This window comes from Phasianus colchicus, chromosome 36 (genome assembly GCF_987193195.1).
Source record: "Phasianus colchicus chromosome 36, bPhaCol1.hap1.1, whole genome shotgun sequence".
Taxonomy (NCBI): Eukaryota; Metazoa; Chordata; class Aves; order Galliformes; family Phasianidae; genus Phasianus; species Phasianus colchicus.
This window is the reverse complement of record NC_143471.1, coordinates 317,288-342,171: the sequence shown is the minus strand read 5'-3', so window position 1 is coordinate 342,171 and position 24,884 is coordinate 317,288. Positions and strand designations below refer to the sequence as shown.

The 24,884-nt window shown below is 54.5% G+C and overlaps 2 protein-coding genes and 1 pseudogene across 2 annotated transcripts; 2 read left to right on the top strand and 1 right to left on the bottom strand.

The window, feature by feature from the left end:
* Window positions 1-4,039: 4,039 nt before the first annotated feature.
* LOC149913516 (ciliary microtubule associated protein 1A-like) lies at window positions 4,040-6,779 on the top strand (annotated as a pseudogene).
* A 7,687-nt stretch (window positions 6,780-14,466) lies between these two features.
* Window positions 14,467-19,246, top strand: LOC149913515 (borealin-like). The gene is made up of 8 exons (XM_090129324.1): window positions 14,467-14,846; window positions 15,124-15,164; window positions 16,979-17,054; window positions 17,238-17,374; window positions 17,589-17,671; window positions 17,843-18,130; window positions 18,378-18,476; window positions 18,647-19,246. The coding sequence occupies exons 1-8, from the start codon at window positions 14,558-14,560 to the stop codon at window positions 18,795-18,797; spliced, it is 1,164 nt and encodes a 387-aa protein (XP_089985450.1). The 5' UTR covers window positions 14,467-14,557; the 3' UTR covers window positions 18,798-19,246.
* Window positions 19,247-19,249: 3 nt separating this feature from the next.
* Window positions 19,250-24,751, bottom strand: LOC149913514 (borealin-like). Its single transcript, XM_090129323.1, has 8 exons — window positions 24,524-24,751; window positions 24,141-24,476; window positions 22,251-22,326; window positions 21,931-22,067; window positions 21,175-21,254; window positions 20,829-20,927; window positions 19,988-20,658; window positions 19,250-19,654 (listed from the first exon to the last, which is right to left on the bottom strand). Exons 1-7 carry the CDS (start codon window positions 24,749-24,751, stop codon window positions 20,508-20,510), a joined length of 1,107 nt encoding a protein of 368 aa, XP_089985449.1. The 3' UTR covers window positions 19,250-19,654; window positions 19,988-20,507.
* Between the last annotated feature and the right edge of the window lie 133 nt (window positions 24,752-24,884).

The window sequence follows — 24,884 nt, the reverse complement described above, 5'->3', positions numbered from 1 at the left end:
CTAGAAAATTATCTGGATATTTCCAACACGCTGGTGATCTCAGGGAAAGTACTGAGTACGTGCGCACCGTCTGGTTCTTAACGCTAGGATAGCGCACAGCGTTATTCGGAGAAACGGGACAGCCGCCGCCTGTACCAAGCGCCTAAGTCTGCAGAAAAGCATCTGCTCTCGGCAGCCAACGCCCGGCTTAGCAAGGTCAGCTCCGCAGCTGCGGATCCAGCAGCCCGCGAAAGCACGTCGCTTTTAACGCAGCTTGTTTCCCTTCATTCGATTCGCCTCCGAAAGCTCCTCCTTGCCCGCGCCCCCAGCCCCGCCCGGGGAGCCCCGCCACGGGAGGCTGCAGGCGCCGCTAGTAGTAACGCTCCGCGTCCCGCAGGCCCTCCGGCGCGTCGGCCAACGACGGGCAGCGCGGCCCGCGTGGCCCGCGCCGCAGCAGCTCGGCCAGGCCAGGCCCGGCTCCGCCGCTCGCTCCTCGTACGGCCGCAGCACAACGGCCGCGCCGGCCCGGCCCGGCCCGGCCCGGCCCGCCGCGCCCGCCATCGTCATCACGCCGCGCCGGGCGTCATCACGCCGCGCCGCGCTCCCATTGGCTGCGCCGCCGCTCGCGGAGCTCTGATTGGGCGGCGGGCGCGCGTTGGGCGGCGGTTGAACGCGGCGCGGGCGGCCGGTGCTGTCGCGCCGTGCGGGAGCGGGGCTCGGTGCGCTCGCGCCGTTCCTCGGCCCTCATGGCTCCTGCCCGCAGGAAGGCGGCCGCGGCCACGGGCGCGCGCGGCAGGAAGCTGAGCGCCTTCCTGAAGGACTTCGACCGGGAGGGTAGGCCGCGGGCGGGCGGGCGGGCCGAGCTCTGCGCTCGGGCCGCGTCCGACGCCGCGTCCGTCCCCGCAGCGAGGAGCCGGGTCGAGCAGCTGCGGGCGAGCGGGGAGCGCCTGGTCAAGGAGATGGAGAACCTGTACGACGTGGAGCTCCTCCGGCTGCCCGTGGCGCTCCGCGAGATGAACTGGCTGCAGTTCTTCGGTAGCGGCGGGGGGCGCGGGCTTCCCCTGGAGCGGCGCTCGGCGGCCGTCGCTGAGGAGCGGTGGGACGCGGCGCGCGGGGCTCGCGCGAACAGAACGCGAGTGGGCGCGGGCGGGTGCGCCGCCCCCTCTGCCCGGGGCCGCTCGCTCGCCGCCGGAACGCCTGCTGTGCGGCGCCCGCTCCTGCGGCGGCGTTGCGGCGCGGCTGCGGGTGTTGCGGGAGCTGTCCCGGCTGCGGACCGCAGCGACGCTTCCGAACGAGTGCGTCTTCTTTCTAGCTGAAGGGGGAAGCCGGAAAGTCCTGGAAGAGGCGGTGACGGTAGGTATCGGGCACGAATAGGAAACTTTCCGCGGCGCGTGGTGCGTTCCTGGAGGAGACGAAGGCTTTGTGTATCCGCAGGAGCGCTGCTGCGATAGCGCGGGTTACGCACGCGGATCTTAACTGCGTTAAGGCTTAGCGGGAGGAGATGCTGTGGTGTCCCCTGCAGGGTTTGCATGCTCGTGCTGCTCCTTGCCCGGCTTTGCGGGCCTGCTTAGTTTCACGCTAAGGGATCGCTGAGGTTGGAAAGGACCTCTCAGGCCGCTTCCAAAATTCCTGGATGATTGCGGTTTCCCCTCTGAGCCCGTTGTGTAATCACCGCAAGCCGCTTACTCCAAGTGGCATCAGAAGCACGTCATGTGGAGGGGGCCTTTCCTTGAAACGTCCAGTTTGAACTGGTAATCAAAGTGTTAAAGGGAGCCGCGCTTCAGTGCTGATTATTGACGAAGCAGCTCCTCAAACTCCCTCATATGCTGTTGGGCTGTTGGGCCAGGCCCCAAATAATTTTTGCCTCCGTAGGTGTGCTGGGGCCGCAGCCTTCCCTCTCTTCAGTACCTGCCTAACCTCTCAGGGTTCCACGGGAGTTTGGGAGGGGAGTTCCGTGACACCGGGAGTGTCTGCTTCTCTAAGTTTTCTCCTGAGTTCCTCCACACCCTCTGCCACTCAATGTTACCCGGCTTTGCAGAAGATCCCGCCGACCGATACTGATACTGAAAAGCACATTCCGAAAACATGACAGTGTGAACAATGTGATTGTGTTGGTTGGGACGTTCCAGAGATGTTGAGGGGGAGAAAAGGAAAAGCGTGGGAGGAGGGAAGCTTGGAAACCTGTTGAAACATCTCTCTGCCCATCGACAGATTTGCTGGGAAGGCAGTGGGGGGCATACAAGCAAGTACTTCAACATGGGCGGATGCCCCCGCAGCACTGCCCATGGCTCAAGGCAGGGGAGGTGTCCCTGCGGAGCTGGAAAAGAAGTGCGTTGGAAGTCTGGGGAGACAGGTGCAGTTTGGGCGTCCTGGGTGAGGTTTGGGGTCCTGGGAAACTTTGTGGCCAGCGTAAGGGCTTTGGGGAGTGTTGGGGGGATGGGCCACTGAGGATTTCTGAGGGGGGTCTTGGAGCGTTCTGGGCATTTGGGGAGGGTTTTGAGGAGGTGTGGGGGCATCCTTGGAATTTTGGGGAAAGGCTGCATAGCTCGGTGTTGCCATCGTGGATCCTATTCTTCTTCAGGGTGAGATGGGGGTGCAGCGGGAGCCAGCAGTGTTCTGGGCTGCATTAAAAAGGGGTGGCCAGTGGGGAGAGGGAGGTGATTTGCCCTCCTCTACTTGGCTCTTGTGAGGCCTCATCTGCAGTACTGTGCCCAGACCTGAGGCCTCTGGCACAACAAAGACGCAGAGCTCTTGGAACGAGTCCAGAGCAGGACCACTAAGATGATCAGAGAGCTGGAGCACCTCTCCTGTGAAGAAAGGTTGAGGGAACCAGGCTGGTTTAGCCCTTAGGAGAAGAGAAGGCTCCAGGGGAACCTCTGGAACTGTGGCCTTCCAATACTTGAAGGGGGTGTATAAACAGCGGGGGGAATGACTGTTTACAAGGGTGGATAGTGATAGGAGAAGGGGGAATGGGGAGGTTTAGGTATGAGATTAGTGGGAAGTCTTTCACTCTGACGGTGGTGAGGCACTGGAACAGGTTGCCCAAGGAGGCTGTGGATGCCCCATTCCTGCAGGCATTCAAGGCCAGGCTGGATGTGGCTCTGGGCAGCCTGGTCTGCTGGTTGTCGACCCTGCATGTAGCAGGGGGTTGAAACGAGATGGTCATTGTGGTCCTTTTCAACCCAAGCCATTCTATGATTCTATGATATGGTTCTACGACTCCTGGCCTGTCTGGGCCGGACTGGGCAAAGAAAAATTGTCTGGTGCCACGTATGCACTCCAGAACAGAGTGAACGACATGAACACGTGTACTTCATTTACATGTATCTTTGGTACAAGCTAAAAAAGAGGGCAACCAAATCATTATGCTGGTGGCTGCACACGGCTGAGCTGGCCGTGCCAGACGGAAGGGACTTTCAGTGCACTTCCCCGCTGGGATTCTCTCCCTTGCAGGTGACGCTGATCGAGCCCCAGGAGCCCCGGGCGGCACGGGGCTGGAACTGAGAGCTCGGTCCAACTGCAGGTGGCGGCAGCGTGCGCTACAGCTTTTTCCTGGCTGGAGTGCGAGGTGGAAAAGGCGTGGAGGGCGCGGCTTCAGGCCAGCCGGGAGATGTCACAGCACAGATGACATCACCCGGAGCCCGCGTGCTGTCACAATGCGCTGCCATGACGACGCCGGGCCCTCCCCAAGGACAGCTGCCCGCCGGCTCCAGGCACCTCATTCGTGAGCTGTGCTGCCCGCAGCCGCTCGCCGTGTGCTGTGCCCGAGAGCAGCCCCAGCAGCAGACCAGCTCAGCCTCTTCGCGCTCGTCCTCCAAGGCTCTCAGAGGTGAGGGAGAGCTCCAGCACGCTTCAGGCTGCAGAGCCCGGCCGCAGGATGCGGGCTTAGCTCCGCTGTGCGTGAGGGGCGTGCAGCACGAGACTGGCAGGACTGCCGTGAGCAGGAGAAATTGCTGCTGGCCCTTCTGGCTTGGGAGCTGCAAGCCACGTGGCGGGCGGCTCGCGGCTGGGCAAAGGAGACAGCCCTCTCCTGCCTGCCCCTCTGGGCTCCGAGGGCCGGGGGGCAGGAAGCAAAGCTCACCCGTGGCCTCTGCCAGGGCAGCCTGTCACTAACTCCTCTGCTCTTGCCTTTAGGTTTGGAGGCACGTGCCTGCCAGCATGGACGGAGCCTGGGTGGGGACGTGGAGACCTCATCGCCCACGCGGCCTCATCTCGGCCCAGTTCCCCAGCCCCGGGCCCCAGTACTCCATCCCGGGGACAACAGGTACAGCGGCCATCCCCAGGGCGGGGCGCGCATCAGGGACATCACGGGGCAGAGCAGCTCCCGAGCCTTTCCCCGTTCCGGCAGAGCCTCCCACAGGCTCAGCTCGGCAGCTGCACAGAGGCGCTCTGGGGGCTCTCGCTATGGAGTGCCTGCACGCGTGGTGCGGGAAGGCCTTTGGAAACTGCTGGCTACAGGCAGCGTGCTGGCCAAAGCTCCGCTCTCTTTTTCCGGTGACTTTGCAAGGCGCTGGCTCAGCCGTTTGCACTCAGGGGCTGACTCTTGTGCGCTGCGAGGCCCCGCACGGCTCGCCTCCGTTGGTCTGGGAGGAAGAAGTCACGTGGGAAGGGAATGTCAGGAGGCCAGGTGCCTAACTGCGCCTAACTGCTCCACAGGAGCTTGAAACGTGCAGCTGCTCAGGGGTGTGCTCTCTTCTGCTTTTCCTCCTAGGTTTCGTGGGCCACAGCCCCACCAAAGCCCGTGCCCCCGCATACACGTTTCGCGGGACCAAACCGCCTGCGGCCGAGAGCTGCGGGCCAGGTCCCTGCTACTTTGTGGAGCCCGCCATCACCAGGAACGGGAAGTACGTGGCTCCGGGCACCCACCTTTGCGGACGACCCACGACGGAGACCACCGTCACCCCCGGACCCAGTGAGTACCACTTCTGCAGCGCTTCCCCCACACAGGACGAGCACGGCAGGACATAGTGGCGGGGCATGGAAAAGCGTCCCTGCGTGCTGCCTGGGTCCCCCAGCAATCCTGCAGCTCTTCAGAAGACCCTTTCCTCGGGCCATTGTCTCTGCGGCTGCAGAGGGAGACCAGCGCTTCACAGCTTTCTTCCTCTTCTCCTCCGCCCCAGGTGACTACCGCACCGAGGCAGCCAACAGGCACATCTTCAAGTGCCCACCGGTGCAGTCCATGGCCTTCCGGCGGGAGCCCCTGCGTACAGACCGCCCTCCAGGTACGCCGACCCTGGCAAAGGCAGACCCTTCAGCCTGAGCATCGTCCAGGGCCGGGCTGCTGCCCAGCACCAGCAGCGGGCCTACTGCGCAGCCTGCGCAGCGCTGGGGCCGCAAGCTTTCTGGCATGACCAACACCTCTCGGCCCGCAGAGGCTCCGGCTGCTCGGGCTCGGAGCTGCCGGCACTGGCCCAGTGCCAGAGTAGAGGGAGGAACTGGCAGAGGGGCGAGACCTCCCACCAGCAGGCTGGGCAGGCTGCCCCTCTCTGCTGCTTCCGTCTCCTCCAGCCCCTCGCGCACACGCTCTCTGCTGCTCCTCCTGCAGGTCCGGGCACCTACACACTGCCCAGGCTGATGGGCCCCAATACGGCCTACACGTTGGCCAGCCCCTGCTACTCCATGAGGGGAAGGAGCCAGCGCGGCCGCTTTGACGAAGACCTCGCCAAGGTGAGCTCTGCTGCTCCTCTTTTCCATGTTAGCATCCAAAGCTGGGCTGCTCTCCCTGTGCCACAGGGGCTTCCAAGCCTGCTGCACCTTTGCTTAACGCAGGCTTCCAGGGAAAGAGAGAGCCTTGAATGTGATCCCAGCCCCGTGCGCCCATGACTCTCTTGCAGACTCCGGGTCCTGCGGCGTTGCCCAAAGTAGCTGTGGATGCCTACAAGACCAGGGCGCCCGCGTACACCATGGCGGCCCGACCAAAACCCGCAGAGGGCAAAGCAGCGAAGCCGGGGCCGGCAGACTACAGCGTAGGCCGGGTAAGGCAGCTAGCTGCTCAGCTCTTCCCCTCTGTTTCACAAGCACAGCCTTCACGCCTCTCCCCCTTCCCCCGAGGCTTCCTCCGGCCAAAGAGCTTCTGGCCGCAGGGACCAAGTGCCGGACAGCAGGCCTGCTCCCTGCCCTCGTGCCACCTCCGAGCAGAGGAAGGGACAGACAGCACAGCATGCAGCTTTTCCTCCCTCTGCTCCCTTTCCCTTCACGGGGCGTGCTGGTCCTTCACAAGCTCTTCTGGGGGACGCAGCTCAGAAGGGCTCCAGGCGGCACGCCCCCAGCGGAGGAGAGTTAGCTGCGAGGTCCCAGGTGCACATCCAGCCCTCTCCGAGACAGGAGGTGCCCGTAATCGCACCTCCTGTCAGGCCAGCCCAGCTCCCTGAGCCAGCTCTGCTCCAGCTGCAGCGGCCCTGCGCTGGCGCTCAGCCCTGCCCAGAGAGGCACCCGGGACTGTCTGGCATCGGGAGGGGTGCGGGACAGCAGGGTGCGAGGGCAGCAGAGAAGACAAGGGCCCTTGTGGATCTGCCTTTCCTTTTCGCCCTTCCAGGTGACGCTGATCAAGCCCCAGGCGCCTGCATCCACTTTTGGAATCCGGCACTCCCTCTACACAACCCCTCTGATTGTGGAATAAAACAGCCAAGTCTGGAAGGCCGCCTTTGCTTTCCTGGGACGGAAGGGGACGGGAAGACACCAATCAACTGCCAATTTCCACTTGATTCCATTTCTCTCTATCGACTTGGGCTTTTGCCCATTTTACTCTTGAACGTTAACAATTGGAGTAAGTCATCAATAAAATCAACTCAACACCTATATGTATGCTTTCCGGTTACTCCTTTTTCCTCGCCGCTGCACACAGGAATGCACCAGCGCTTCCTGAAGCCTTTCAAACTTCAGTGCGTTGGAAACCGCTGATGCTTGCTTGGTCAGCCGTTTGCATTACTGATGTCTGCCACGTGCTGAAGTAAAGACTAAACGAAGCAAATAGCAAAGGGAGGCCGGCCGTGGGCGGTGCATCCCTTCCAGCGCCGACAGGTAGATTTTAGGGAGATGCCCGGGGCTTACAGGACAACGGTTCCAATGTTGGTCCGACCAGTTTGTTGCAGATCTTAATCAGGGAGATGGGGAAGGGGAGGACGGACACTATTATGAATGAGGGGAACAGGGAAGGGAAGGGGGGCGATAGGACAGATAGGAAAGAAGCAGCAAGGAGTCTCTATAGAAAGCAAAAAGGAGATAGTCACCACCGTGGATGCAGCGTGGTTCATAGTTCAGTCATTGATCTTCAGTAGTGGTGGGTCGTCGGGCATTGTTGTTCTGTTGACGACGACGGTGACAGCACGGCGATGATGGCAACTCCTTTCCAGTGGTAGTACCAACTTATAAATTTATAAGTCCAAAGTGGTTGAGTCAGTTGTTTTTGGGGTGAGAGCTTCTGGCTTTTGGATCTCGGCAGGAACTCCTTTTGTTCCCATCTTCCGGGCCTTGCCAGCAGATAAGAGGGAGCAGGGAGGCGCCCACTTGTATCTTGCCTTCACAGGATACAATGGGATCATCCCCCAGTCTCCTGTAGCAAGCTGGACTTCTTTGGTCACAGCCTAGATCTTCCACCAGTAAACAGTGCTGAGCACCCTCTTCCGAAGGCAAACAGCTAAAATTGTCCACACAGTGATGTTGATTGCCACACGGCAACACCCATCACTCATCTCCTAAACAAGTCAGTCTCATCACAAGAAATACCTCAGGAAGCAAGCTTTGAGCCCAAACAAGATTGCTTGAAACTGCTGTGCAAATGACCGTTCCTGGTGGTGGGGAGAGAGAGAAAAAAGAGAGAAAGAGAGAAAGAGAGAAAGAAAGAAAGAGAGAAAGAACGTAAAAGTAAGCAGAAGGGAAAAGCGGGGTGGGGAGTAAGGGGGGTTAAATGTTACACAGTTGTTAGAAGGGACTTCTTGGGCTTGGTTACAAAGGTTGCCCTGATCTGTTGGACTGGTTCATCATCAGTTGAAGTGGTTACAAAGTCCATGGAGGATACCGCTGGTTGTATAGGTTGAATCCACCATGGAACCACACAAGGAACAAACACAAGAGTTGCAACAGCACACAAAATAGGATGCGTTTCACCCGTGGGCAATTTGTTTAGCAACTTCTTCATTATCATTCAATTTTTAGACAACAATTAGAATCATTCATTTTGCCACAAACACCAGCCGGTGGCTCTTCAGCAGTGGTGACACCAATGTTTCCTAATGAAGAAAAGGTAGAAAGTGAAAAGAGACAACCATCCATTTGGCAACAGCCATACATTTAACAAGAACCAATAATGACAGATCAATAAGTAAAACAAATAGAGCTATTTGTGTCAGCTGCGTAGCCCACCCAGGAACTCCCAGTGGAAGCCAGGATCCAGATGGGAATTCTTCAGTAGAGGTTGTGGTGTTTCTCAACGGCCATACAATAGGACACTTCAGTTAATTCACCAAAAGCGTATCTAGTCCAATTTGACAGTATGTGGACTTGCCATGGAATGTTTTCTAAGATGATTTAGTGTCATGAGAACTCTCCATTTGAGCATTTCCAAAGCAATTCAGGTGCTGAGAGATAGAGCTCCTAGTTTGGCAAGTTCAAGTACTGTTACAGTCTACAGAACTTTTCACAGGAAAGCGTGCGACAGTAGAAAGCGTCAAAGAGGAGTAATCCCAGAAACATACACATCTCTTATCAAAACTTAGGCACCTTCCAACAGCCGTGTTTGGGATGGAGCTCCTGGGCTGGTGTGACACTGGAAAGCATCGGTGCAAAAGGCTTTATGACAGATTTCTCCTGTGCCCACATCTGACAGATATTAGATGGGTCCCTCGATTCATTTCCCAGTTTGTTAGGAATTTGGAAACACTGTGGAGGACTTACGTGCAAATCATAATCAGTTTGATAAGAAGCGCTCAAAGGAAATGCTATCACTGTGCAGGGAGTATCAGGAAGCGAGGATGACCGCTAAGAACTCTGAACCCAGTTGTGAAGTTTAACAGATCCGAGCACTGACGTCAACCACCACCCACACCCACACCAACGCAAAACATAACACTATTGCAACCAAAACATGTCATCAAGAGGTATATTCAGTATTCTAGCGTGATCAGATCTTCTGTCACAAAACACAAATCAGCTATCAGCCTTTCTGTGTCCAATCAAGGTCCTGCGGGGATCTTCTGTAAAATGAAACAGGACACCGACTGGCCCTTTTTGGGCTTTGTTAATACGGTTAAAAAATGAGGGAACAATTCAGCAAGAGGTGATTTTATATTCCTTTTTCGGGGTGTCTTTAGCCTCCCAAGCACATTCGTTAAGGGATTCCATTAGGGTTAGGGAAACCGGCCTCAGGTTAGCTGAGTCAATCAACACAGTCTGGCCAGGGAGATAAGAGGGTTTCCCTTAGCTTCTCAGCCACTGAACTGTGTGTGACTCACAGGGATAACTGGCAAGAGTGGTGAGGCCTTTGGACAGAAGGTGTTAAATCGAGGATCTCTTTGTTTCGCTTTGTGGTGAGCTTTCTAATGCATCCACTCTTCACCGCCCCCACCTCGCTCACTTGGGAGGGGTGAAGACATCAGGTTTCTAATGGCTTGGATAGCCGCTCAGGTTCCTCGGGAGAGGCCCTAGGACCTGGGCTCAAGATGGTGCTTGCCTCAAGATTCTTGAGCCTCTGTTCTGGCCACCAGTTAACTAATGTCTCTAACCTGACAGTGGCTAATCCATTCATCAGATCTCGTGGAACACCCTTGTGCCAGCCCTATGTCCCGAGACAATTACCCTTATGATCAATATGTCGCCTACCTGTTTTTGCTGACAATGAGACCCTTCCAGTCCCACTGAGCTTTGGCCTAGGAGGCCTGGGGGCAAGGCTGACTGCTGCAAGCCTCACTGCCCTTGGCTCCAATTTCCTGGAGGAAGAAACCACTGGAAGAAACCATATTTCCTCCCATAGTTAATTGACTCCTGGGCAACCTCCCCCCACGTCCGTCCTCTGTATCCTGACCGCAGATGGTTAGAGGTTACAGTTTCCTCTAACACTGCCCGGCTTCTTTCTGCCTGAGACGTAGCCTGTATCTTTCCTTGCAGTTGTATGCCTATGGGTTTCAATGATCCTGGAAGCCCCCTAGTTAAAGTAGGCATTCTCTCAGGATCAACAGGCATCATCATAGATGATTCATGGTGTGGCTGCAGCTCTCTATCATAACACCATTTGGAGACAAGCAGCCTTTGGAACAGTCTCTACTAACTGATCAACTGTTCCAGTAATAGCAACTCCAGTAGCAATGGGGGGTTGTTGCTGGAGGGGGGAGAAGCTGAGAAGCGAGAAGACTAACTCCTGGCTTCTCCATTGCGCTTGGCACAGACGCAAAAGCGTGCGTTTGTTCCGCACCTTTCCTGTGGATATGACAGTACGGTGGTTGTTCTGAAGCCTTGACAAGACTGCCACAGCTCTATTATGGTGCAGAACCAGAACTGTAAAGATCAGGGTAAGGGCTGACAAGGCAGACTTCCTGGTGGGTGTCTGCTACAGACCACCGAACCAGGATGAAGAGACAGGAGCAGCACTCTAGGAGGTTTCTGGAGTGTTTGGAGGATAACTTTCTGACGCAGCTGGTGAGAGAGCCGACGAGAGGAGCTGCCCCGCTTGACCTGCTTTTCGCAATCGGAGAATGTCTGGTGGGAGATGTGGAGGTTGGGGGCTGTCTTGGACAGAGTGACCATGAAATGGTAGAGTTCTCAATTCTTGGTGGAGCCAGGAGGGGGAACAGCAAAACTGCTACCTTGGACTTCCGGAGGGCGGGTTTTGAATTCAGAAGGCTAGCAGGGGGAATCCTCTGGGTTTCAGACTTAGAGAGTAAAGGGGTCCAAGACGGCTGGTCGCTCTTCAAGAAGGTAGTCCTAAAGGCACAGGGCTGGCTGTCCCCCCGAGCCACAAAATGTGCCGGCAGGGAAGAAGACCAGCATGGATAAATAGGGAGCTATTCTTGAGGCTCCGGGAGAAAAGAGAATCTACCTCCTGTGGAAGAAGGGACGAGTGACTCAGAAAGAGTACAGAGAAGTTAAGATGTGTAGAGAGAAAATCAGAAAGGCAAAAGCCCAGCTTGAACTCAACCTGGCCGCTGGCGTTAAAAGGAACAAGAAACCCTTTTAAAAATACATGAACGATAAGAGGAGGACTCAGGAGAATCTTCATTCTTTACTGGATGAGGCTGGGAATGTGACCACTGAGGATAAGGAAAAGGCAGAGGTTCTGAATGCCTTCTTTACGTCTGTCTTTGAAGGTGACACCAGCTATCCTCAGGCTACTCCGCTCTCTGACCCGGTAGTCTGGACTGGAGTGTGGACAGAACCCCCCCGCGATTCGGGAGGATGCAGTCAGAGACCTACTAGTCCAGCTGGACTGTCACAAGTCCATGGGGCCGGATGGGATTCACCCGAGAGTGCCAAGGGAACTGGCGCAGGTGATAGCCGAGCCGCTCGCCATTATCTATCAGCGCTCTTTGTTGACTGCTGAAGTCCAAGAAGACTGGAGGCTTGCCAATGTGACTCCCATCTATAAGAAGGGTTGAAAGGAGGATCCGGGGAACTACAGGCCTGCTAGCCTGACCTCCCGGTGCCAGGGAAGGTTATGGAGCAGATTGTCTTGAGGGAGATCACGTGGCATCTGTGGGACAACGGGGGATCAGGCCTAGCCAGTATGGGTTCATGAAGGGCAGGTCCTGTTTGACCAACCTGATCTCCTTCTATGATCTAGTGACCCGCCTGGTAGACGAGAGAAAGGCTGCTGATGTAATCTACCTAGACTTCAGCAAGGCCTTTGACACTGTCTCCCACAGCACTCTCCTGCAGAAGCTGACAGCCCGTGACTTGGACGGGTACGCTCTTGGCTGGATAAGGAACTGGCTGGAAGACTGGGCACAGAGAGTGGTAGTGAATGGAGCTAAATGCAGCTGGTGACCGGTCACAAGCGGTGTTCCCCAGGGGTCGGTGCTGGGGCCTGTCCTCTTCAATAACTTTACTGATGACCTGGATGAGGGCACTGAGTGCACCCTCACTAAGTTTGGGGATGATGCCAAGTTGGCTGGAAGTGTTGATCTGCCTGGGGGTAGCGAGGCCCTACAGAGGGATCTGGACAGGCTGGATAGCTGGGCTGAAGCCAATGGGATGAGTCTCAACAAGACCAAATGCCGGGTCCTGCACTTTGGCTACAACAACCCCAGGCAACGCTACATGCTTGGGGCGGAGTGGCTGGAAGACCACGTAGAGGAAATGGACCTGGGGGTGTTGATCGATGCTCGGCTGAACATGAGCCAGCAGTGTGCCCGGGTGGCCAAGAAGGCCAATGGCATCCTGGCCTGCATCAGGAACGGTGTTGCCAGCAGGAACAGGGAAGCGATTGTGCCCCTGCACTCAGCTCTGGTGAGGCCGCACCTCAAGTGCTGTGTCCAGTTTTGGGCCCCTCACTGCAAGAAAGACATTGAGGCCCTGGAGCGGGTTCAAAGAAGGGCAACAAAGCTGGTGAGGGGTCTGGAGCACAGGCCTTATGAGGAGCGGCTGAAGGAGCTGGGATTGTTCAGTGTGGAGAAGAGGAGGCTCAGAGGAGACCTTATTGCTCTCTATAACTACCTGAAGGGAGGTTGTAGTGAGCTGGGGGTCGGCCTCCTCTCTCATGTAACTGGTGATAGGACTAGAGGGAATGGCTTCAAGCTGCGCCAGGGGAGATTTAGAATGGACGTTAGGAAATACTACTTTTCTGAAAGAGTGGTCAGGCACTGGAATGGGCTGCCTAGGGAGGTGGTGGAGTCACTGACCCTGGAGGTGTTCAAGGAACAGTTGGATTTTGTGTTGAGGGATATGGTTTAGTGAGTACTACTGGTGATAGGTGGATGGTTGGACTGGGTGATCTTGGAGGTCTTCTCCAACCTTGGTGATTCTGTGATTCTGTGAGGTGTGGGGGCATCCTTGGAATCCAGCACAGAAGGACCAAGCACGTGCAAGGACGCAGAACCCTCCGCTAGTGGAAAGTGAAAATGTTGTTTCTGCATTGAACGTTGAAAAAGGGCAATTGATCTAAAGAATTAAGCTGTAACACATCCTTGGCAATAGCTGATGTGGAAAGTAAGAATACCATATACATATTAGTAACATATTTTAGAAACATAGTTACCGAATTACCTAACAAATTCTTTCTCACAAAGCTGCAATAGATTTTAAATGTTCTAAACAATGTGGGTAATAGTATTCTGAACTAGGAAACATACCGTAAGGTTGTTCATTGGACCGGCAGAAGTGAAATACATGCAACAAACTTTCAAGGAGTCAGGGCCTTTACACAAAGCAGAACTGTCCCACTCTGTGGGAATGTTAGGGTGCCACAGGCAGGCTCCAAGATACTCCCCTCTATCCTCCTTCCGAGCTTATCTCTATGCAAGGACAGATGAATGATCAGAACAATGACCCAGTGTAAAGGGCGCAAATGTTAGGGGGGTAATTAAACAATTAAGAGGCTATGTTTATGTTTATGTTGTAAAACAGACATCCAAAAGTTATGACCAAATGTTTGTTAAGAAAGCAATTGTTAGAAGGCAATTAACCAATTAAGATATTTGTGTTTGGGCGGCAAAGATTTGTGTTTACTTGGTATTTGTATGATTAGTGAAGGGTGGCAAAAGAGTGTGAACCTGCAGTACTCAGCCAGTGAGGAACCAGGGGAGAAAGAGATAAGCGTTGGGCAATAGGGGATAAAAGACGTAACACTGTTTTCTCTGTGCACTCCTGCTTGCAGGAGGCCCGCCGTTGCAATTGCGAATAAAATTTGCTTTATCAGAGAAACCGTCCTAGAAAATTATCTGGATATTTCCAACACGCTGGTGATCTCAGGGAAAGTACTGAGTACGTGCGCACCGTCTGGTTCTTAACGCTAGGATAGCGCACAGCGTTATTCGGAGAAACGGGACAGCCGCCGCCTGTACCAAGCGCCTAAGTCTGCAGAAAAGCATCTGCTCTCGGCAGCCAACGCCCGGCTTAGCAAGGTCAGCTCCGCAGCTGCGGATCCAGCAGCCCGCGAAAGCACGTCGCTTTTAACGCAGCTTGTTTCCCTTCATTCGATTCGCCTCCGAAAGCTCCTCCTTGCCCGCGCCCCCAGCCCCGCCCGGGGAGCCCCGCCACGGGAGGCTGCAGGCGCCGCTAGTAGTAACGCTCCGCGTCCCGCAGGCCCTCCGGCGCGTCGGCCAACGACGGGCAGCGCGGCCCGCGTGGCCCGCGCCGCAGCAGCTCGGCCAGGCCAGGCCCGGCTCCGCCGCTCGCTCCTCGTACGGCCGCAGCACAACGGCCGCGCCGGCCCGGCCCGGCCCGGCCCGGCCCGCCGCGCCCGCCATCGTCATCACGCCGCGCCGGGCGTCATCACGCCGCGCCGCGCTCCCATTGGCTGCGCCGCCGCTCGCGGAGCTCTGATTGGGCGGCGGGCGCGCGTTGGGCGGCGGTTGAACGCGGCGCGGGCGGCCGGTGCTGTCGCGCCGTGCGGGAGCGGGGCTCGGTGCGCTCGCGCCGTTCCTCGGCCCTCATGGCTCCTGCCCGCAGGAAGGCGGCCGCGGCCACGGGCGCGCGCGGCAGGAAGCTGAGCGCCTTCCTGAAGGACTTCGACCGGGAGGGTAGGCCGCGGGCGGGCGGGCGGGCCGAGCTCTGCGCTCGGGCCGCGTCCGACGCCGCGTCCGTCCCCGCAGCGAGGAGCCGGGTCGAGCAGCTGCGGGCGAGCGGGGAGCGCCTGGTCAAGGAGATGGAGAACCTGTACGACGTGGAGCTCCTCCGGCTGCCCGTGGCGCTCCGCGAGATGAACTGGCTGCAGTTCTTCGGTAGCGGCGGGGGGCGCGGGCTTCCCCTGGAGCGGCGCTCGGCGGCCGTCGCTGAGGAGCGGTGGGACGCGGCGCGCGGGGCTCGCGCGAACAGAACGCGAGTGGGCGCGGGCGGGTGCGCCGCCCCCTCTGCCCGGGGCCGCTCGCTCGCCGCCGGAACGCCTGCTGTGCGGCGCCCGCTCCTGCGGCGGCGTTGCGGCGCGGCTGCGGGTGTTGCGGGAGCTGTCCCGGCTGCGGACCGCAGCGACGCTTCCGAACGAGTGCGTCTTCTTTCTAGCTGAAGGGGGAAGCCGGAAAGTCCTGGAAGAGGCGGTGACGGTAGGTATCGGGCACGAATAGGAAACTTTCCGCGGCGCGTGGTGCGTTCCTGGAGGAGACGAAGGCTTTGTGTATCCGCAGGAGCGCTGCTGCGATAGCGCGGGTTACGCACGCGGATCTTAACTGCGTTAAGGCTTAGCGGGAGGAGATGCTGTGGTGTCCCCTGCAGGGTTTGCATGCTCGTGCTGCTCCTTGCCCGGCTTTGCGGGCCTGCTTAGTTTCACGCTAAGGGATCGCTGAGGTTGGAAAGGACCTCTCAGGCCGCTTCCAAAATTCCTGGATGATTGCGGTTTCCCCTCTGAGCCCGTTATGTAATCACCGCAAGCCGCTTACTCCAAGTGGCATCAGAAGCACGTCATGTGGAGGGGGCCTTTCCTTGAAACGTCCAGTTTGAACTGGTAATCAAAGTGTTAAAGGGAGCCGCGCTTCAGTGCTGATTGTTGACGAAGCAGCTCCTCAAACTCCCTCATATGCTGTTGGGCTGTTGGGCCAGGCCCCAAATAATTTGTGCCTCCGTAGGTGTGCTGGGGCCGCAGCCTTCCCTCTCTTCAGTACCTGCCTAACCTCTCAGGGTTCCACGGGAGTATGGGAGGGGAGTTCCGTGACACCGGGAGTGTCTGCTTCTCTAAGTTTTCTCCTGAGTTCCTCCACACCCTCTGCCACTCAATGTTACCCGGCTTTGCAGAAGATCCTGCCGACCGATACTGATACTGAAAAGCACATTCCGAAAACATGACAGTGTGAACAATGTGATTGTGTTGGTTGGGACGTTCCAGAGATGTTGAGGGGGAGAAAAGGAAAAGCGTGGGAGGAGGGAAGCTTGGAAACCTGTTGAAACATCTCTCTGCCCATCGACAGATTTGCTGGGAAGGCAGTGGGGGGCATACAAGCATTAGCAGCCTCGGGAGTGTAACTTTTGAGGCTCAAACCGTGGCACGCTGTAAACAAAGGCCAGACGGGGGACCCAGCTGTGCTTTTGGGGCTGTTGTATGTATACACCCTACAGTGATGGGCACGCTCTGGGCAGCGTCTGCCAGTACACCTCTCCCAATCCTCCTTGCATTTTAACATTCTTCAGGGATGGTCATAAAGAAAAAAAAAGAACCAAACACGATATAATCACTCTCCATTGGCTGCTCCATCATCACACACGGAGATCACCGTTGTCTTCTCTCCTGCTAAGGTTGCTCTGCTCCCCTGGAGTCATAGAATCATAGAATCACAAGGTTGGAAACGACCTATAGGATCATCTAGTCCAACCGTCTTCACACTACCACTGCTACCACAAGCTACTAAACCATATCTCGCAGCTCCTCGTCCAGATGCCTCTTGAACACTGCCAGAAATGGCGACTCCACCACCTCCCTTGGCAGGCCATTCCAGTGCCTGACCACTTTCTGAGAGAAAAAGTTCTTCCTTAAGTCTAACCTAAACCTCTTCTGGTACAACTTGCGGCCATTTCCCCAGGTCATTTTGCAGAGCCCCGCGCTGTAGGGGTTTGCTCCTAGGTCTCTGGAAGAGCACGCGCCTCTCAGTAAGCTAAAGCGTTGCTGTGGTGGTTGAACAGCAGGGAGTAGGTGAAGCGTGCTCGCAGCTGCCCAGCAAGGCGTGCTGGCACTGAAGGGCACCGAGATCTGTTATGTCCAGAATAATGAGGAAGGACCTCTTTTGAGCACAACAGAAGAACGTAAAGATACAGTTACGTTAAATAGTTATATATGTGAAATAGTTATAAAGATTTTGCCTGCAACTTTGACTTATCACAAACTCGCGCTACTGATCATCCTGACAATATTATGACTTCTTAATCCTAGGCAGACTTGGGAATAACAGAAATAAACAAGCTGACAGCAGAATTTATCCAGACTCCCTTGAAAATCATCACGAAAGGTCAGTAGTTAACATTCTGTGAATGCTGATTTGGTTCTTAGCTACAGCCTTCGCTACGTTTAAAGACAAGGATGTAATTCTACCTTTATCCCTGCGACCTGAAGTAGTTTTACTTGCTTTAATTATGTCACGTTAGGTTTTTTTTTTCCTGTCTACTTGAATAATGCTTTCTTCTTTTTGTAGGAAAATCTAAACAGGGTGTTGAAGCTACTGAAGAAGCAGCAGAGGTTCCTTTGCTTCCTCCAGCAAAGAAAGCGAAACACGATGACCAACTTCTTCTGGAGCAAGCAGCTGCAAGTACTAGTCCAAGAAACGGAAAGGTAAGTAGCTGCTCTTTGTGATGGCTTTTATTCCCAGGATATAAACTATGTACCGAGACGATGCTGATGCCTATGATGGGACAGCTGTGCAGGATGCTGTAAGGGTGTCTTTGAAAAAGCTGTTGCTTCCTGATCATCCCAGTGATGCTGGAAGCTGGCTTTCGTTGGCAGGTAGTGCTGCTACTTGTGGCAAGCAAAGTGACTGGTGCTGCAGGTTACCTCTGCTTTTATTCCTGTTGTACTTCTGCACGTGAGAGTCTCTTCCTTCTCATCTGAGCGGGTGTCTTCAGCGTTGCTGTATGTAGGGAGTGATACTCCCTAGAGCAGAACGGCCTGGGTCACGTTGAAAATATTTACCAATAATGGTTTTCGGTTTTGTAGTATATGAGTTCTGCTGTGGGCAATGGTAAATACATGAACCGTCCTAAGTCAGAGTAGAAGTTAACGTGGTCCGTTATCCTCCTGAAGTTCTACAGCTGAGCTTCGGGGAAAGGATGTGAGAAGTAATACTCGAATGGGGAAGGTCTCAGAAGTTTGTCCCGTGGCTTGTTTCAGACTCTTGTGCTGCAGGAAGGAGCCTGCTGAGCCAAGCGTTTCGTATGGGAGCATTTGCTCGATGCGGACTTGGCTGTCACAGGAGAAGGAAATGACTGACTTGGCAGCTAATGTGTTTCAGGTGAGGACGTCCACTAAAAAAGCACCAGTGTCCAGGAGCAGAAGACCTCCTTCAGCAAGAGTGAAACGCAAGAGTAAAAGGTAACGGCGATGAGTTTTGTGGCAGGATTTCAGAAACAGAGAGTAAAGGTGCGGTGCTAACGTAGCTGCTGACTGGGGTGGTGCGTGGCCTAGCAGGCTGGGTGATGTAGGCATGCCGTGCTGTATAGGGTGATCTGTGAGAACCTTGGGTTGTCTCATCTAAGTCTTTGGTAAGACAGTGCTTACGTGTCTGTTAAAATTATTCTTCCGAGAGCAGGGCTCTACTTACATGCTTCCTTTTAAGCAGATCAAGCAAAAGCAGCTTTATCACTCCAGCTACTGGCAGAAATCTTGATCTCTGTGCTCGAGGAGGCGCTTCCATCGTCACACCCAGGTCTGATTCCAGGTTTGTATTCTATTGCATTTCTCTGTAAGTGCCTTGCTGCTTGCTCCTTACGTCTCGGTTGTCTATATGCGGGATATTTTCCAGCAGCGCTTTGAACCTGCAGTGGAAGACTTTTGGTCCAAGTGCTTTAAGCAATCCCAGTAAAATTCCTCACCTGTTGCTTTTTCCAGATTTTTCAAGACGCCGGGTTTGCGCACACCCACAGTAAATGAACGTGTTTACACCATCTCTGCTAATGGCAGCCCCCTTGCTGATGGCAATGATGTCTTCATTACCGTTCCTGTTGGAGGAGGGGAGGTAAAATCAAATTTGAGTCTGTAAAATCCATGCAGCAAGGAGAGCCTGTGCCTTCTTGGAGGCCTTATCAGTTTCAAGGGACTCCCTCCTGTTCATCCATTTTTGCCCGCTTACTTGTGCCACCGCAGCTTATCAGGAGGTAAATGTTGCTTAAAAAGAACCTGAAGAAATTATTAGTCACAAGCAGGAGCTGTCTAGGAATTCTGGTCTAAGCAGAATGCAGACTGTTGCTTTCCTGCGCTTTTGAGTAATGCTGAAAGTACCTTCTGTTCACAGCGGTACATCGGGATGAGCTGGTCATCCAGGTACGGGATGAGCTGGTCAAGCTGGATGCGGCTCTTGGCAACACCTTTTGTAAACGTGGAACTACTATAAGGTACAAGTACATTTTATTTGGTGTCTTATAATTCTGTGAGCATTCATTTAAACAAAAGGAAATAAAAAGAAAACAAACAGCAAAGCAGTTAAAACCAGTGCCGTGTAACTGACAACGCTGTTAATATTCAATCGTCCTTTTCCAGCTGTCAGAGTGATTTGGTTGTAGCTGGCATGAATCACAGTTACCTGGCAGCTAATAGCTAACCACATTCATCACCCAAATCCATTTCCCATTTTGTCTGAGCCCCGTGTGCCTCCAGGGAGTGGCTAAACAATAGTTCTTTTCTCTGCAGTGTATTGCTTGTGCACACTACTAGAATCCCTTCTGCCCCTTCTGCAGCCCACGTGGCAGTAGCGTTTGGTTTAACCAAATTGGAATTTCCCTCTGCTATTCAGTTCAAGTGTTTCAGGCTTATAGTAGTTCCACGTTTACAAAAGGTGTTGACATTTGTTGCTCTTCACCTATGGGTTTTTGCACTGCTACAAGCTCGTGCAAGACGAACCTAGAAAGAAAGAAATTCATCAATAGCCAAAGAGATTATAACCCACAGCCACTTCCGCTTTCCACTCGAAGCAGAAGACACCTTTAGTTTCGATTCAGTTTCTCAAAATGCTGACAACAGTTATTTTTCTACAAGTGTGAGGTTTTATCCTTCTTTCCCTTCCCAGTTCATGCTGCTTCTTCACCAGCGGTAGGAGTTAAGATACAAGACTTGAAATAAGAATCTTCTGTTACAGCTCAGTACCTCAACAGTTAAGGACAACAATTAAGGACAGAGACAATGCTGCATTACAGCTTCAGGTCCCGAACAGAAAAAAAAAAAGGAAAGACTTACAGACAGATTCTTCATAATGCCTCGTGCCCCTGGATTGAGACGAAGAAGATTCTTCTTGGTCAGACCACTTGCTGTTAAATGAATACTCTGTAAGAAGCCAAACACCACCAAATCTCAGGTTTCACGGTTGTTTAGCTGCAGCAGCTAGAAGCAGCAAAAAAAAAAAAACAACTCCATGCACACGGGGAGGCCGCGTACGTGCCAAGAGCCGCATCCAGCTTGACCAGCTCATCCCGTACCTGGATGACCAGCTCATCCCGATGTACCGCTGTGAACAGAAGGTACTTTCAGCATTACTCAAAAGCGCAGGAAAGCAACAGTCTGCATTCTGCTTAGACCAGAATTCCTAGACAGCTCCTGCTTGTGACTAATAATTTCTTCAGGTTCTTTTTAAGCAACATTTACCTCCTGATAAGCTGCGGTGGCACAAGTAAGCGGGCGAAAATGGATGAACAGGAGGGAGTCCCTTGAAACTGATAAGGCCTCCAAGAAGGCACAGGCTCTCCTTGCTGCATGGATTTTACAGACTCAAATTTGATTTTACCTCCCCTCCTCCAACAGGAACGGTAATGAAGACATCATTGCCATCAGCAAGGGGGCTGCCATTAGCAGAGATGGTGTAAACACGTTCATTTACTGTGGGTGTGCGCAAACCCGGCGTCTTGAAAAATCTGGAAAAAGCAACAGGTGAGGAATTTTACTGGGATTGCTTAAAGCACTTGGACCAAAAGTCTTCCACTGCAGGTTCAAAGCGCTGCTGGAAAATATCCCGCATATAGACAACCGAGACGTAAGGAGCAAGCAGCAAGGCACTTACAGAGAAATGCAATAGAATACAAACCTGGAATCAGACCTGGGTGTGACGATGGAAGCGCCTCCTCGAGCACAGAGATCAAGATTTCTGCCAGTAGCTGGAGTGATAAAGCTGCTTTTGCTTGATCTGCTTAAAAGGAAGCATGTAAGTAGAGCCCTGCTCTCGGAAGAATAATTTTAACAGACACGTAAGCACTGTCTTACCAAAGACTTAGATGAGACAACCCAAGGTTCTCACAGATCACCCTATACAGCACGGCATGCCTACATCACCCAGCCTGCTAGGCCACGCACCACCCCAGTCAGCAGCTACGTTAGCACCGCACCTTTACTCTCTGTTTCTGAAATCCTGCCACAAAACTCATCGCCGTTACCTTTTACTCTTGCGTTTCACTCTTGCTGAAGGAGGTCTTCTGCTCCTGGACACTGGTGCTTTTTTAGTGGACGTCCTCACCTGAAACACATTAGCTGCCAAGTCAGTCATTTCCTTCTCCTGTGACAGCCAAGTCCGCATCGAGCAAATGCTCCCATACGAAACGCTTGGCTCAGCAGGCTCCTTCCTGCAGCACAAGAGTCTGAAACAAGCCACGGGACAAACTTCTGAGACCTTCCCCATTCGAGTATTACTTCTCACATCCTTTCCCCGAAGCTCAGCTGTAGAACTTCAGGAGGATAACGGACCACGTTAACTTCTACTCTGACTTAGGACGGTTCATGTATTTACCATTGCCCACAGCAGAACTCATATACTACAAAACCGAAAACCATTATTGGTAAATATTTTCAACGTGACCCAGGCCGTTCTGCTCTAGGGAGTATCACTCCCTACATACAGCAACGCTGAAGACACCCGCTCAGATGAGAAGGAAGAGACTCTCACGTGCAGAAGTACAACAGGAATAAAAGCAGAGGTAACCTGCAGCACCAGTCACTTTGCTTGCCACAAGTAGCAGCACTACCTGCCAACGAAAGCCAGCTTCCAGCATCACTGGGATGATCAGGAAGCAACAGCTTTTTCAAAGACACCCTTACAGCATCCTGCACAGCTGTCCCATCATAGGCATCAGCATCGTCTCGGTACATAGTTTATATCCTGGGAATAAAAGCCATCACAAAGAGCAGCTACTTACCTTTCCGTTTCTTGGACTAGTACTTGCAGCTGCTTGCTCCAGAAGAAGTTGGTCATCGTGTTTCGCTTTCTTTGCTGGAGGAAGCAAAGGAACCTCTGCTGCTTCTTCAGTAGCTTCAACACCCTGTTTAGATTTTCCTACAAAAAGAAGAAAGCATTATTCAAGTAGACAGGAAAAAAAAAACCTAACGTGACATAATTAAAGCAAGTAAAACTACTTCAGGTCGCAGGGATAAAGGTAGAATTACATCCTTGTCTTTAAACGTAGCGAAGGCTGTAGCTAAGAACCAAATCAGCATTCACAGAATGTTAACTACTGACCTTTCGTGATGATTTTCAAGGGAGTCTGGATAAATTCTGCTGTCAGCTTGTTTATTTCTGTTATTCCCAAGTCTGCCTAGGATTAAGAAGTCATAATATTGTCAGGATGATCAGTAGCGCGAGTTTGTGATAAGTCAAAGTTGCAGGCAAAATCTTTATAACTATTTCACATATATAACTATTTAACGTAACTGTATCTTTACGTTCTTCTGTTGTGCTCAAAAGAGGTCCTTCCTCATTATTCTGGACATAACAGATCTCGGTGCCCTTCAGTGCCAGCACGCCTTGCTGGGCAGCTGCGAGCACGCTTCACCTACTCCCTGCTGTTCAACCACCACAGCAACGCTTTAGCTTACTGAGAGGCGCGTGCTCTTCCAGAGACCTAGGAGCAAACCCCTACAGCGCGGGGCTCTGCAAAATGACCTGGGGAAATGGCCGCAAGTTGTACCAGAAGAGGTTTAGGTTAGACTTAAGGAAGAACTTTTTCTCTCAGAAAGTGGTCAGGCACTGGAATGGCCTGCCAAGGGAGGTGGTGGAGTCGCCATTTCTGGCAGTGTTCAAGAGGCATCTGGACGAGGAGCTGCGAGATATGGTTTAGTAGCTTGTGGTAGCAGTGGTAGTGTGAAGACGGTTGGACTAGATGATCCTATAGGTCATTTCCAACCTTGTGATTCTATGATTCTATGACTCCAGGGGAGCAGAGCAACCTTAGCAGGAGAGAAGACAACGGTGATCTCCGTGTGTGATGATGGAGCAGCCAATGGAGAGTGATTATATCGTGTTTGGTTCTTTTTTTTTCTTTATGACCATCCCTGAAGAATGTTAAAATGCAAGGAGGATTGGGAGAGGCGTACTGGCAGACGCTGCCCAGAGCGTGCCCATCACTGTAGGGTGTATACATACAACAGCCCCAAAAGCACAGCTGGGTCCCCCGTCTGGCCTTTGTTTACAGCGTGCCACGGTTTGAGCCTCAAAAGTTACACTCCCGAGGCTGCTAATGCTTGTATGCCCCCCACTGCCTTCCCAGCAAATCTGTCGATGGGCAGAGAGATGTTTCAACAGGTTTCCAAGCTTCCCTCCTCCCACGCTTTTCCTTTTCTCCCCCTCAACATCTCTGGAACGTCCCAACCAACACAATCACATTGTTCACACTGTCATGTTTTCGGAATGTGCTTTTCAGTATCAGTATCGGTTGGCAGGATCTTCTGCAAAGCCGGGTAACACTGAGTGGCAGAGGGTGTGGAGGAACTCAGGAGAAAACTTAGAGAAGCAGACACTCCCGGTGTCACGGAACTCCCCTCCCATACTCCCGTGGAACCCTGAGAGGTTAGGCAGGTACTGAAGAGAGGGAAGGCTGCGGCCCCAGCACACCTACGGAGGCACAAATTATTTGGGGCCTGGCCCAACAGCCCAACAGCATATGAGGGAGTTTGAGGAGCTGCTTCGTCAATAATCAGCACTGAAGCGCGGCTCCCTTTAACACTTTGATTACCAGTTCAAACTGGACGTTTCAAGGAAAGGCCCCCTCCACATGACGTGCTTCTGATGCCACTTGGAGTAAGCGGCTTGCGGTGATTACACAACGGGCTCAGAGGGGAAACCGCAATCATCCAGGAATTTTGGAAGCGGCCTGAGAGGTCCTTTCCAACCTCAGCGATCCCTTAGCGTGAAACTAAGCAGGCCCGCAAAGCCGGGCAAGGAGCAGCACGAGCATGCAAACCCTGCAGGGGACACCACAGCATCTCCTCCCGCTAAGCCTTAACGCAGTTAAGATCCGCGTGCGTAACCCGCGCTATCGCAGCAGCGCTCCTGCGGATACACAAAGCCTTCGTCTCCTCCAGGAACGCACCACGCGCCGCGGAAAGTTTCCTATTCGTGCCCGATACCTACCGTCACCGCCTCTTCCAGGACTTTCCGGCTTCCCCCTTCAGCTAGAAAGAAGACGCACTCGTTCGGAAGCGTCGCTACGGTCCGCAGCCGGGACAGCTCCCGCAACACCCGCAGCCGCGCCGCAACGCCGCCGCAGGAGCGGGCGCCGCACAGCAGGCGTTCCGGCGGCGAGCGAGCGGCCCCGGGCAGAGGGGGCGGCGCACCCGCCCGCGCCCACTCGCGTTCTGTTCGCGCGAGCCCCGCGCGCCGCGTCCCACCGCTCCTCAGCGACGGCCGCCGAGCGCCGCTCCAGGGGAAGCCCGCGCCCCCCGCCGCTACCGAAGAACTGCAGCCAGTTCATCTCGCGGAGCGCCACGGGCAGCCGGAGGAGCTCCACGTCGTACAGGTTCTCCATCTCCTTGACCAGGCGCTCCCCGCTCGCCCGCAGCTGCTCGACCCGGCTCCTCGCTGCGGGGACGGACGCGGCGTCGGACGCGGCCCGAGCGCAGAGCTCGGCCCGCCCGCCCGCCCGCCCGCGGCCTACCCTCCCGGTCGAAGTCCTTCAGGAAGGCGCTCAGCTTCCTGCCGCGCGCGCCCGTGGCCGCGGCCGCCTTCCTGCGGGCAGGAGCCATGAGGGCCGAGGAACGGCGCGAGCGCACCGAGCCCCGCTCCCGCACGGCGCGACAGCACCGGCCGCCCGCGCCGCGTTCAACCGCCGCCCAACGCGCGCCCGCCGCCCAATCAGAGCTCCGCGAGCGGCGGCGC

What these genes read in the sequence shown, in the direction of transcription:
- LOC149913515 (XM_090129324.1), top strand. Translation starts at nt 14,558, where the DNA reads ATGGCTCCTGCCCGCAGGAAGGCGGCCGCGGCCACGGGCGCGCGCGGC. An exon ending in CTTGAAAATCATCACGAAAG is followed by an intron (nt 17,055 to 17,237) that starts GTCAGTAGTTAA and finishes TTCTTTTTGTAG; the next exon opens with GAAAATCTAAACAGGGTGTT. An exon ending in CGGGTGTCTTCAGCGTTGCT is followed by an intron (nt 17,672 to 17,842) that starts GTATGTAGGGAG and finishes ATCCTCCTGAAG; the next exon opens with TTCTACAGCTGAGCTTCGGG.
- LOC149913514 (XM_090129323.1), bottom strand. Translation starts at nt 24,751, where the DNA reads ATGGCTCCTGCCCGCAGGAAGGCGGCCGCGGCCACGGGCGCGCGCGGC. An exon ending in TCCTGGAAGAGGCGGTGACG is followed by an intron (nt 22,327 to 24,140) that starts GTAGGTATCGGG and finishes TCTTAATCCTAG; the next exon opens with GCAGACTTGGGAATAACAGA. An exon ending in CTAGTCCAAGAAACGGAAAG is followed by an intron (nt 21,255 to 21,930) that starts GTAAGTAGCTGC and finishes AATGTGTTTCAG; the next exon opens with GTGAGGACGTCCACTAAAAA.